This window comes from Scardinius erythrophthalmus (genome assembly GCF_964197995.2).
Source record: "Scardinius erythrophthalmus genome assembly, chromosome: 9".
Lineage (NCBI taxonomy): Eukaryota > Metazoa > Chordata > Actinopteri > Cypriniformes > Leuciscidae > Scardinius > Scardinius erythrophthalmus.
In genome coordinates, this window is record NC_138229.1 from 23,574,597 (window position 1) to 23,588,778 (window position 14,182).

General features: G+C 35.5%; 2 protein-coding genes across 3 annotated transcripts; one reads left to right on the forward strand and one right to left on the reverse strand.

The window, feature by feature from the left end:
* Nucleotides 1–2,004: 2,004 nt before the first annotated feature.
* LOC308695725 (F-box only protein 15) lies at nucleotides 2,005–8,387 on the forward strand. The gene is made up of 10 exons (XM_081373906.1): nucleotides 2,005–2,171; nucleotides 2,259–2,363; nucleotides 3,568–3,672; nucleotides 3,733–3,966; nucleotides 5,084–5,281; nucleotides 5,365–5,491; nucleotides 6,564–6,646; nucleotides 6,747–6,880; nucleotides 7,263–7,384; nucleotides 7,662–8,387. Exons 1-10 carry the CDS (start codon nucleotides 2,053–2,055, stop codon nucleotides 7,926–7,928), a joined length of 1,494 nt encoding a protein of 497 aa, XP_081230032.1. The 5' UTR covers nucleotides 2,005–2,052; the 3' UTR covers nucleotides 7,929–8,387.
* On the reverse strand, nucleotides 7,990–12,169 carry agxtb (alanine--glyoxylate and serine--pyruvate aminotransferase b). 2 transcript variants are annotated; one of them, XM_081373907.1, is made up of 11 exons: nucleotides 11,831–12,169; nucleotides 10,967–11,159; nucleotides 10,817–10,881; nucleotides 10,589–10,689; nucleotides 10,198–10,268; nucleotides 10,022–10,106; nucleotides 9,807–9,905; nucleotides 9,646–9,715; nucleotides 8,988–9,083; nucleotides 8,767–8,895; nucleotides 7,990–8,679 (listed from the first exon to the last, which is right to left on the reverse strand). In XM_081373907.1, the coding sequence occupies exons 1-11, from the start codon at nucleotides 12,083–12,085 to the stop codon at nucleotides 8,572–8,574; spliced, it is 1,272 nt and encodes a 423-aa protein (XP_081230033.1). In that variant the 5' UTR covers nucleotides 12,086–12,169; the 3' UTR covers nucleotides 7,990–8,571. The 2 variants fall into 2 exon arrangements, with proteins under 2 accessions (XP_081230033.1, XP_081230034.1); XM_081373908.1 differs by having other exon boundaries at nucleotides 8,241–8,679; nucleotides 8,756–8,895; nucleotides 11,831–12,144.
* Between the last annotated feature and the right edge of the window lie 2,013 nt (nucleotides 12,170–14,182).

Consider the following 14,182-nt stretch of genomic DNA (forward strand, 5'->3'; position numbering starts at 1 on the left):
CTATAGGCCTACATTGTCACCAAATGGCAAGCCGCTGTGTGTGGATCCCCCCCCCCCCCCCAACCAAGATGGCCAATGTCAGAAATGCCAAGTTGCTCCAGAATATCCACCCATTCCTTCTAACCTAGGAGACTCTTGCAGTTAAAAATAAATAAATAAAATGTTGTAGCATCAAGCAATATCTAATGAGTCATACCACAGTTAAATTTTTCAGGTATTGATTTTAGATTGGAGGAATATTCTGATTAATCATCTAGACCTCATGCATAATGGCTATATTTCGGCTGCAAGTCATACTATTACTGTGACTGTTGTTTTTGAAAATACTTAATCTGCTGTAACTTTTCTGACTGTAAATAAATATTCTATTCGAATGTAATTTGCATTAACATAAAAAAGTAATGTGATTATGTATGTGACTTGTAATGCATTACTTTACTCATTACATCAAAAAGTAATCTGATTACGTAATGCACGTTACTTGTAGCGCATTACTTTACTCGTTAGATCAAAAAGTAATCTGATTACGTAATGCACGTTACTTGTAGCGCATTACTTTACTCGTTAGATCAAAAAGTAATCTGATTACGTAATGGATGTTACTTGTAATGCGTTACCCCCGACATGCACTGTTCATTTCAGATGAGATTGAAAACACCTGATCGCTAGGTTTTCTCAGAGGTATGATAGAGTTATGTTAGAAATGTATCTTGAACATAATCAGAATTATCAGCTAATAAGGGTAAATTGACATACTCTGGTTCACTGGAGGGAGCATCTGAGTTGGGTTTCCACAGTTGTACCTCGGCAGGCTGCATGTAGAGATCTCTGATGGAATCAGAGTTTGGTATGTTTAGTAGTTGTCAGGTTTTGATTTTTTATCTGTTGGTATTTGATCGAATCCATGATGCCATGTATCTGAACAAGATGTCCAGGACCTCTGGCGTAAAATTGGACCCACAGCATTAAAGATACAGCAGGGTATTTCATTTTACACATGGGGTACTTTTTTAAGACTCAGAGCTGTTATCTTGGGAAAAGGAGGTTGCAAAAAGTATTTAAAAAAGGGGGGCAAATAATTGTTCCCAATGTGTTTTGGAGAAAAACATTTATTTCATAATGTGACACCCCCCCCCCCACACACACACACACTTTAGATTGGATTAAAGGTTAGATTTTGCGTTTTTTTTTTTTTAATAAAATATCAAAAGTATAAACAATGCAGATTTATTTTTTACAGCCATCCTTGATATTTACCAAGGAGGCAAATAATTCTGACAAGCACTGCAGTTGAGAAATCATCTTTATACAAAAAAAAAAAAAAAAAAATTGATTGGTGAATGAAAAAATAATAATGTTTGCCTATATAATTTATAATTGAAAAAATATATATAATTTCATGTCATTTTATTTTTTAAACAACGGAGTCCTGGTGTCCACTACATAGTACATAGCATAACATATGAATAAAATATAATGTTAATTTTTTTTAACCATTTGTTTCTAGCTCTAAATGTGATGCATATAAATAAATAAATAAATAAATGAATGAATAAATAAATAAATAAATAAATATTTTTTTCCCCTGGGTCTCAGGAGGATATAGCCTATAATTGTATTGATTGGTTTGTTAAATACACACAATATTGCTGTGTTATTACTGTGTTTAATACAGTATCTCTCGACTTTAAACCATAAACGCATGCTGTCCACTCAAGTGGACATCTGAAAATCTCTCTGAAAAATATGTGTAAAAATTAAATTTCGAATCTTGTTTTTCATGCCCTAAGAGCAATAAAAACACGGGGAAAATCCGGAGGTTAACAGAATTCATGCATGAAAGGGTTAAACTGATTTTAATTTGATCTTACATTTTATATTTTAGTTTAATATCTTAATTTTAACTTAATTAAAAAATCATCAGTTACATTTGAACTGAAAATAAAACATTGTCTTCGGTATCTCTTCAATATATTATATTGCCCTCTAGTGTGTTAAGTTATCAGTCGGGTTATCAGTAATGCGAGTGAGTTCAAACGCCTCGAAGTCATCATGGCTACTGGTCTTAGTGATTTTCTCCGACGTTTAAGACAAGGCCACGGGAAAGATGAAGAAACTACGCTCGGAGAGACTCAGGAAGGGGAAACTGCTCGTGCTGAAGGTGCAAGAAGGTAGACAGCTGAATTATTTACAAACTTGTTTTGGGCTACTAATTCGCTAATGGCATAGACTGAATGCTTATTTTCCATTTGGCATAGGCGGAGAGATCGCAACACCTCGACGTATTTGCAACGTGAGCCGTGTAAAACTGTGTCTGAGTTTGAACAGTGCGGTTGGGGCAGCCGTGGAAATTACTTCGATAGGCAAGTTAATCAATATTTTATACATATTCCCCCAGTTTCACAGACAACCAAGTCCGTTAAAATGCGTGTTTGAGCTTTTTTTTTTTTAAAGGGGACCCTTTGCCCTTTTGCCACTTTTTACAAGATGTATTAAAAGTCTCAGGTGTCCCCAGAATGTGTCTGTCATTTTTGAGTGGAAGGAAAAACATGCTGTTTTCATAACTTAAAATGCAAATTAGTTGTTGTTGTTTTTTTACCAGAAGAGGGCGGAGCCTATACAGCTCGTGCCTCTGATACTCTGTCAAAAACTAACAAAACATCTGTTTGGTTTTTATTATCATCTCTATCACAGTCACGCTCACATGATATTGCAGTTTTCATCATCATGAAAGTTTATCATCTGCATGCGTTTTAAAGCCATATCAGTCTAAACTTCTTTATTTATGGTTTTCTGAGCGCACACATCCGAAGCACGCGGATGGCAGGCGGCGCATCCTGTGAGTATTAAACTAGTTCTTTCAAGTGTTATTGCACTTAAATTGTGAAATACACACAAGGTTATGTCAAAAACACACAAAGTTCACATAAACATATGATGACAAAATATGTATGTGAATGTAAACAGCAAGTAAAGAAATCACAAGTGTATATTAGATCTGTGTATTAAAGTGGAAGCAGTGTAATATGCTGTTAAAATGAATCAAACAAAAGAAAAACAGAAAATCAAATAAATAACTTTAGTAGCTTTAATGAAAATAAATGTCTTACTTGAATGCCGCTGTTAAATGCTCTATCAAGGAGATAAACATGGAGGACTGTGTACAGCTCACTCAGGGACCGTCAGCAGTTGTGGGAGAGGCCTAAGCATTTGTGACATCACAAAAGCTACAATCTGCAAACAGCTTGTTCTGAGACATGGCTTATGATTTATGTGGATTAACAAAAGAGGAGTGGGTGGATTTTTACCATTATTGGGTGGTTGTATACACACACTGCTGACACATTTATGTTCAAACACCATGTAAAAGTGAATTTTGCATAATAGGCCCCCTTAAACTGAAAGTAACTTGCACTGACATATCTTAAAATTTGTCACTGACATTGTTTCTAGTGCACATTTATTAAAACTAAGGCCAAATCCTGGCTTAATCTAAGCCTTGTCTGTGAAACCAGGCCTATAAGTCTTTCATCATACAAAAAACTGCACTATTCCTTGTTTGTCCAGGTTGCCTTCTGAGATAATCCTGAAGATTTGTTCTTTTCTGGATGCCTCCTCTCTGTTCAATATCAGCTTTGTCAACAAGCGGTTTCATGATCTGGCTAGCAGCAAGTGAGTTCATGATATAAAGAATTTGAATAAGGAATAATATATATTAACATAGATGTCCAGTGCTCTGTGGTCTGTGTTGTATGCTTCTCAGCTTGAGAAGAAAAATTGGAGACCCAGAGGAAGCGTGATGACAGAAGCCGTGAGCAGCACAAGTGTGGAAGAGAAACCTGCGGGATACTGGAAGAAGCTGCTACTCAAGGAGATGGCTGGTTGCAAGGACTCCACGTGGAAAACGGAGCTAAGACACATGAACCCGCACACGGGCATGCCAGCTCTTACAGAGCATGTTCTCAGGTAGGAAATGAGTACTCACTGCTTTTCTTTGAACAGGACAGAAAAAGAAATCTTTTGGAACCACAAATGCATGTTTCATTACCTGCATAACATATTTAATATTACCCAGAACTAAAGCAGACCCCAAAAGTAACTGAGCACTTTAGCCACACCTAAACTGTATGAATGCCTCAAAATATCAAACCAAGTGGGAATAGCACAAAGTAACACACATTAAGCAAAGCATTTATGAAACAACAAATTGTTATTTAAAATTTAGTAGAGATTGAGTAATATAATTTTTTTCCAATTTTTATTGGAATTTTTTTGTTTGTTTGTTTAATGTTTGTATGTCCAATAACAGATATAAAAACATGCAGAATACTTGTAATCGTTTTAATATGATTTATTACAATAATAAATAAGCATTGCTTCACCACAAAAACATAAAATGTATTATTAAATATTTTAAATATTATTTGTTCAGTAGTGGCCAAAAGTGAAGTCATTTACATAATCACGTTTTATTTAAATATTATTAAAACTTTTTTTTATAGATTTTGTAATCATATTGCATAGTTGCGCTTGGAGTCATTTGTTTTATTTGTGATAATGCAATAAACATACCAAGTTGTGCGGACATCATTTTAGCCAGGCTGTCATAATATTTTTTTTAATAAACACATGCAAAAACAAGAGAGAACCAGTGAAATATAAATAACTGATTATGTTGTAGTCAGTGTATGCTTTTTTCCTGTCAGCTTTTTTATTTTTGTATAGTAAAATAAAACTTGTCTAAATGGTCAGACATTTAATTTCATTGTTTCTTTTCATTTATTTCCTTTGTTTTGGAATGCCTCATATAGCATTGCAAGTTATGTATTATTTTAAAATATATGTCTTGCTATGCTGTATTGCGCTTGCTATGATATGAGAGACAAATAAAAGTAAATGCATTTTTTTAACCTAAATAGAGTAAATCTATTGAAGTAGAAAAGGGTGAATACAAGTTTAAAAAAAGTATTGATTAAAACAATTGTTAGTCTGTCTATAAAGTTTAGAGCATCTGTCAGACTTGACATGTGGAACGTCCTTAGTAAAAACGAGGAACTACATATTTGGTTACTTTGTTTTACAGGAGATTACACATTCAGTGGGAGATCACACTCATAAGTAAGAATGGACGTGAAAGTGTCTTTAAGCAGACGCACACTTTCTTTGAAGATTCATCGGTTACGGTGTACTGGAACCGTGGTGTCTGGCCGTTCATGAGCAGTCTTAATGGCCTGAAGCTTCATGGAATAATGGGTCCATCTCTACCAGCTTCACGAGACAAGTAAGGAACACAGCTGAAAAATCTGAAGCATGCATACGCTCATACATTCATACCCTCATCTGACTAATGCCTCTTATGTGTAGGCCAAGGTGGCGCTCTCTGATTCACAAGACAAGTTTTGATAAAAGTGTACACTGGTCATTCCTTGGTGCTGACAAGCTTGTGAAGTTGCTGCGCTTTAATAATGGGATCATTGTCGGAGTCTGGCGGGTATGGTGATATATTTAGCAAAATTCAGATAATTTCAGTATATTAGGGATGCACAATTCAGTACAGTATTTCTGTACCATATTTTTTACCAGATTGGTTAATATTTGATATTTATTTATGCATTTCCCATTTTACATTTAGATGCCATCATCTAAGCTCACTTAAAGGTGATTATTAAAATACTGATAATAGAGCTGCAAAATTAATCGTTAAAAGATTGTGATCTTGATTCAAACACCCATAAGATCTTATTCCTAATTTACTACAATTCAGCAATGTCTATTAAACCTTTGACAACAAGTACGATCACATGAATATGTGTTGGCGCTTCCGCTGACCCAGATAAAACAATTGCAATTGAAACAGCTTCACAAACTATCATTATTTACGTGTTAAGATAATTCAAATTATTACTGAAGTACTGGGATAAATAGAGTAAATCAGTTTGTGATAGTACTTTGATGCTTCAAATAAAGATTGTATCAATTATGCAAGATTAAGATTGTATTAAGCCTTTATGTTATGAGTCACTGAATCATTCATTCAGTTTATTCAAACTGATTAATTTATTTTAAATAATAAATATTTTTTTAAAATAGACATCAACATTTTGTCAGAACCTAGTAAATGGCAAGTTATTTTGTGTAGTTGTCCATTCAATATCATGGGAGAATTGAGTCCTCTATCTTAAACAAAATTTCCAGAATTGTGCAGCTTTAACTTATTTAATAACACTGTTAAATAGAATCCATAGCAAATCAAAAAATGTATGTCCATTATTTACATTGTACCTTTTTATGTTGTGATGCCTATATTTACTTACAGCATTAAAATTAAAATCAGTCATTTAGACAAAATAGCGTAGTGTATTTGAATATCAGCCATTATCACGCATAACATGAAAATAATTATCTATTGGCTGATTGATTGGTGCATCCCTAATATAAATTATTCAGATTTTCTTTTAGAAAATAAACTTTATATTGTTATTGCAAACATTATTTAACTTCACGTCTATATGGAAGTTTTATCCATGTTGTTTTTATTTTATGTTCATTGGTGGTGTTTGCAGGGCAATTGGAAAATTGCCTTTGTCATGGTCAACCTTCACTTCAACAAACTGATTGAAAGAAGCCTCCTTGGGTCATCATTTTGGTACTGAACTCTTAATGGGCATTAGGGTTATTTAGTATGCTGCTGAAGTTGATAACGTATAGTCCCTTAACATGTAAAGTTTCTTCGTTCACATCAATAGTCCCTACATCCCCACGGTTGACACTGCTCTGGACTCTGACCATGGACGACATGGATACACCCTGCACATTGTGCTTCACAATCCACTTCAGCGAATCATGTGTCAGCGCTTTTCCCCACTTTACATCAGCAGAGGTAAATATATAGTTCGTTTTTGTAACTATATACAATTTCAAAAAGTGTGCTAAAACTGAAAACTTCATATTTTGATCAACATTTTGATATTTAAATAAAATGATATAATTGTAATGTTTTATTACCATAGTAAATAAATAAATAATCATCAAAACGTATCATTAAATATTATTTTCAATAATATTTTTATATATTTCTAAATATTTTTAAGCTCACGCCATTTTATGGTCACGCATTTAATTTCATTGGAGTGTCTGATGTGCTAGAACTCGAAACTGCGCTAAAAAATGTATTTTCAACGAATTATGATCAAGATTTTGATATTTAAATAAGATGATATGAATAATATCAGTGTTTGCACATTTGCTCTTGTGCTTTACAGCGCCGTTTCAAGGGGACTATGTGCAGTTGGTCGCCATTGATTTGGCTGATGTGCCTCAGCACAAGCCTGTGGCAAAGATCAGCGTCCCATGGCAAGCAGAGGGATTGCAGGGAGATGTTGAGGTACCTATGATTGATTCCTAATTCTTACACTCAAGACTGTATTTCTCCCTGGAACTGACTGGTTAGTGCTGACATGCTATTATTTGGATATTTTCTATTAAGAGATGGGTAGGTATCATGCTGTGTGTGAATGGGGCAAAATGCTGAAGACTTACTGTATGCGTTGTAATAGACAAGTGTGCCCTGTTTATTATTATGCATTTTGTTTAGATATGCATGTCTTAAACATTACTTCTTTATCGAAAAGTATTAATGTTTACTTGCTGTACCCATCTAGCGTTGCTGTATGATGACTTTGACGGTTCTGGATGAGGCTCAGCGTCCCTTCTGGTGTGTGAGTTCTCCTGTTAAGATGTGCAATAAGCTCAGATTGGTGGACTTGGAATACGCAGGTGAGCAGTTCATCATCATATACGACGATGTGGAGGGAAGGGTCAAAATGACCTTTGTGTGGATGGAAGACCTTCAGCAGTGCTTTTTGGTGCAGTTAATTACTTCGTTCCCAGCAGCAAAAGTGAAAAGGCGCTTTGGGGGAGAATCTTGAAAATGTTGCAATATCTGGTTGTTTCCATTTAGAAAAGTTGGAATGATTGTGCCAGTGCTTTGAGTTGTAAATATCCAAAGATGATTTTATTTCTCGTTTCTTATTCATGAAAATGGTGCCTCTTTGTCAGTTTGTTAATGTTTAAGTCTGACATTTTTTGTTGTTGTTGAGTTTCAAGGACTGTTGTTTAGTCTGGAAATGCCAGAGTGCTAAATTTAAATTTGGTAAAAGTTGTTCATTTTTGGCATCCAGTTTTTCATAGTTTCATGAAGTAGAGTAAATTCAGTTAAGACAATCAATAACACAATGGTGTGTGAACATCATGTTTACTGTGTAACTAAAATCAAATTTTGAATTTGTATGAATGATTTATTTCTCAGTAATGTTTTTATGAAGGTCATTCAAGTGCTGGAGTGATGCTTTTCGAAAACTTTAAAAGGACATTGAGAAACACTGTTCAAAACGGCTGGTTTTGATTGATGTATGGAGGCACAATTTAGAATCAGCTAAAAATCTTCTCCATTATACCAGCCGTCATGAAAACATCATATATAATAGCTCTCCCTTTACATTAATGTGTAATATCCACACTACAAGCATCACCATTAGAAATTGCAAAAATGAACAGGTAAACAGGTTGCCTTTAGGCGTTGGTCTTTCGACAATGCTTTAAAGCGTCTTCCAGAGCTGCAAGAACCATCGCAGCATTGGCCTTGTTGCTGTTGTATCCCATGAGTCCAATCCGCATTACCTAGAAATCAGTTCAGCGGATAATTATTCAGTATGTAGTTGAATGTGTTGTTGTGCACTTATGTCTTGTTGACTACCTTTTACTCACCATGCCAACAGAGGGCCCTAACCCTCCTGTAAACTCTATTTGGTGATGCTTCAGGATGTAAGCCAGCAATTCCTTCCAGTTATATCCCTCAGGGATGGCAATGGTGGTTACTGAGGGTAATCTCAAATCCTTTGGAAATGGGAATATAGTTTAACTGCTTTCTCTTTTAGGGTATATTATTATTCTCAGAATTAGCAAGTGAATTCAACAACAAAAGTTACCTTGTCCTTGATGAACAGCTTCAAGCCCAGGTCTTCCAAGCCTTTCCAAAGATACTCTGCAACTTCTCTATGATGCCTCCACGAGTTCTCAAGACCCTTGAGCAGGCATTTAAGAATTATGAACCCCATGACATCACATACTACTCATTAAAGATCCTTTAAATGTATGAACTGCCATATTTTGTAACCTATAAACACTACTGTTCAAAAGTTTACTGTCAGTAAGATTTTTTTTTTATATATCAAGGACATGTTAAACTGATCAAAAGTGACAGTAAAGACATTTATAATATTACAAAAGATTTCTCTTTCTATTTATCAAATAATCCTGATAAGGAGCTGATAATAAATGTTTGTTGAGAAGCAAATCAGCATATTAGAATGATTTCTGAACTGGATCATGTGACACTGAAGACTGGAATTTTTTAATAATATATCATAGTATTTCTGTTTTTACAGTATTTTTGATCAAATAAATGTAGCCTTGGTGAGCATTAGAAAAAAAAAGGAAATCTTACTGACCCAAACTTTTGAATGGCAGTGCATGTAATATCATAGTTTCATAAATCTAAGCACCAAGCCTGTTATTGTTATAGTAAAGAAAACAAGCATCTAAGATTAATTATGTCCAGCTAGGTGTTATATATCTAGCCCCTACCGTTTCAGCAAGGATGGCTAGACTTTCCCTCAGGGCAAAGAACCCAGACACAGGTCCTGTGTGATGATATCTGAAACATAGTTCAGTTAGTTTTACGCAATCCTTCACTCAATCAACTATTGAGTCTTGCAAGAGAAACTGTTTGTGTTTACCATACTTACATTCTGTCTGGCTTGCCATCATTGCCCCAGTAATTGGATAAGTAGGTCATATCAAGGAGGTAGGATACTGGCTTTGTTTTCCTGTTGAACATCTTATGGCTATATCACATTTGAGGGGAAATAAAGAACATAAGTTGATTCCACTAATTGGTAGAATGATTCTATGTGTGCAAAAACATACTCGTATGTATATATATTCACACGTCTCTCCTCACCATGCTCTTTCGCTAAATGAAATTGGTGCTGTGCCGGGTGGAGCATTCAAGGCTTTTTGGGATCCAGTATACAGAATATCAATATCTACAAAGAAAAAGAGGATTCATTATGTTAATCCACAGGCTTTTACATAGAGATTTAGAATATGCACATGATCAAATGGTCTTCCACTCACTTTGTTGGTCCATTAAAATTGGTGCAGCTCCCAATGATGCCACTGAATCCACTAAGAGCAAACAGTTGTATCTGTATAAACAAAACCACACAAGAGCACATCAGTGGACAATACAGAACACAAAACTACTTAATCGTGTTTTTAATTAACCTTTTATTTTCCCTTTACATTATTTTAACATTCCTCGGACCTCATTTATTCCCAGTAGCCAGATATTTATGTTTATGATGTTGTTTTACACTCCTGACAGTTGATTTGTGAATCTCTACAGTGAAGCCTATGCCAATCATAAAATCTTCAGAACAGACCTCAAAAAGAATCATTAACATCTTTAGAAAAATAGTACTATAGAAGTCAGACATTAAGCTAAATGATTGTTGAATATTCTTACTTGTGACACATTTCACCAACGCCGTCCATTGGGTGCACCAGTCCAGATGATGACTCTCCATGTGTGAGAAAGAAGAGAACCGGCTTATGTTTAGCCAGAGCCTGTAGAATGACAAATGTTGGTTAAAGAGCAGTGATTTGCTTTGCTAGTCATATAACATACGGTGGCCATAATAGAAACAATATGCAATGGAAACTTATAATTTACGTATGAAGTAAGCATTTTAACCTGTTCAATTTCTGCATTTGTAAAATGTCCTCCGGGTGTTTTTACCAAGGTGTGAACCTTTGCACCTATGGAAAGAAAGATGTTTAAAGTGTGCTCTCATCAACAGATAAAGAACCAAACAATGGGATGACATTATTATTAGATTCATACCCATCCGCTCAGCGATTTCTGCAACTCGTTCTCCCCAGATTCCATTGATGGCAACGAGAACACTTTCTCCAGGCTCCACAATGTTGAACACTGCACATTCCATCGCCGTGTGGCCAGAGCCACTCATGGCCAGAGTCATGTTGTTACTGGTCTGAAAAGCATACTGGATTCCTTTCTTCATATCATTCATTATCTATGACAAAATGTGTGCATTGACTGTTAGAATCTTCAAAACAATAGTTTCAATAGAGTTCAATAGTTTCCACAAAGGCAGCTCAGATCTATGAATCAATGATTAAAAATATATTAAAATGACTTGATTATTTAGATTTTTGTTTTGTTTTGAAAAATCCAAACAAAAGTAAAAGATATAGGTGGTGAAGCAGCCCAGAGATTCTGTCCAGAAGTCTCTTTAACAGGCTGACATTCTTAAAGAAATGTTGGCACAAGTAGTTTGGGATGTTTTTTTTTTTAAATGATCATTTCTTAAATGCTTCATTGCTTTTGTGTTTTAAAATACTATATAATTTATATAATAAAGTATTTTTTTATAAAAGGACGTTTTGAATATAAATATTTGAAGATGTTTTTGTTTTGTTTTTTACTTGAAAAATGTTTTAAATACGTTTTTGAAAATAATGCTTAAGTTGTTTTTATAGTCATGAAATCATTTTAAACATAAATTATTAGTTTTAGGCTAAATGGTATTAACGATTTATAAAAATGTATGAAACCAACATGATTACAAAAAATACATTTCTAAGAACTTTAAACGAGCGTTTTAAACCTAGACTGTCTTATTTGCCATCGGCCCATATCAAAGTTATAAAATGCGTTGGAGCAAAAACGCAGCGTAAAATTTACCTCAAACATTTCCGAGTGCATATGACCTATTATAGGTCTCCCCCCTGCCGCTAAAACACGAGGCGGCACATTGGAGGGTCCTGGTCCAAACAGGTACCGGAATGGAGCCTCGAGCGGCCGGAGCATGCACGCCGGTGGAGGGATGGTCACGGAGGACATCCCGCGGTGGACGCTGTGTTTGGTGGACCGCGCGCATTCCAAAGGCACCTTCTTCGCCAAACGCGCGCATCTGGATAGGACAGTCCTTGGCATCATGTTTCTTCTCTCTGCAGTTCGTTAAAAGTACAAAACTTTGCGTTCGTCCATTTTAAACTAACGGGTCTCTGACCCCTGGAACTCAGAGCAACATGCGTCATGTTTTTGGCACAGAATCCCCCCGCCCTTCATCTTCCAAACAAGGTATAACGGTTTAGGGGTAGGGATGTTCTGAACAGCGTAACAAAATAGAACAGGGTGGTAGTAGCACAATGATCGAGAAGCTGTCCTGTATTATTATATAAGGCTGTGTGTCTTTTAGTTGAGTTTTTTCGTCCTTTGATTCGATATTTGAACCCTTAGTGTCCTGAAACCTCACACAAATACGCAAACAGAGCACAGGTGTTTATCTGAACTTTTTCACAAAGTTGAACCGCACTGTACTGAGAGATTACAATGTTGCAGTCAATGGGTGGACAGGGATTTAAATGCAGTATTTTATATTTTGAATGGATATCTAGCCTATATTTATTCAGAATGTTAGATTAGAGATAAGTGAGTTTGATGCTGGTTTAGTTAGTTTAAAACTTCTATATACCCTCTTCAGGTAAAGAGAAATATGTAGAAGTAATAAGGCCCATATTTGCCCATAAATGTTTTATCAAACAGACAAAAGTGAGTTTTTGTTTACATCCTTTACAAAGTGCTCTATTGATTCATTCATTGTCCGCTTGTTTACCAGCTCAGTACAGTCGATTGGTTGTAAACAAACACACGTGAACAACATTGCAATCATCTCATTTGTCTCTCACTTGGTCTGTGCAGCACATTGCATTAGATCTTCAGAGCATGTTATATGGCTGGTGCACATATAATTCTGATATTTCAGTTTACAAACTTTAAGCAATTTTGTTATTTTGATGCTCAATTTTTAATGTGGTTTTATTTCAGTGTTTAAAAGAAACTACAATTTTTCAGAATTGTTTCAACAAATGTCTGTAATAGTACAGTGAAGGGCAACTGGTGCGCTACTTAGAAAGTTCACACGACATTAAGACTTAGTATATAACTGCAAACTAGTTTTTCCATATTATTTGCATTTGAATAATTTATATAATGTAATAATGTATCTAGTTACTACATTTTGTGAGTTTAAATATATTTAATATTCAGCTATTTTTAATTTTTATCATTTTTGTAAATGAATGAGCAAAGTGTTAACATGAATAGATGGTGCTGTTCCCATTCAGTACTAAAATGCTCACTCTGTACAAAACTAGCTGTTCAGAACACATTGATTCTCCAAAAACACACCAGTCTTGTGTCATAGGAAGCAGATGCTGATGTCAGAACAGGGACTTTGACCAGAGCACTGGTCCCCATCACTTATCCTGCAGTAAATAATTAGTCTGCACAGTAAATAAGTGGAAACGCAATGTTTACCCTTGTGTGCCCTTTGCACTGTGGTGGGGGTCAACACCCACTTCACAAGCCAGAGTAAGAGAGATGCAACTCTTGCCATGCTTTTGTGAAAGACAAGACATGTATGCAATGCATATTGACCATATTGACGTGGTTGACCTTCAAATGCTAATTCAAAAATTGAGTATATTTTACATTGATATCCACTTGTGCAATAGTGAGCAGAATGATGTCAGCTGCCCAGTAGATGGGGCTGTCCTGTTAAAACTATTTTAGTCCATTGAAGTTATTAAGTGTGCTTGCTGAAAGCGCACACTTATTGTTCTTCTTAAGTTTTCTTATTATTATTATTATTATTATTATTATTATTCCCGGGAGAAAAATTTTGGCCAGCTCCTGCGCCTAGGCCCTTTGAGACAGAGACACCGTTCCAACTTTAAAACGTTCGGTCAGTACCGGTGTAAGTTGCTCGCGAAGATGACATCACAAGTCCATGTCGTTCGTCCGCCATAGTGGATTGAACAGAAAGCGAAACTAAAGTTTCACAGGTCACAAATTTGGTCCGAACTTCACGAAACTGGACGTACATGTTCCTTGGACTAAGCCTCACAAAAGTTACTAGAAGGATTTTTGATTTTTGGAAGCGTTTGCCCATCACAGCCAAACGAAATCGGCGGCGTAGTCGCCAAAACAGGAAGTAGTTAATATTTCAGGAACGCTGTCACGTATCGAAAC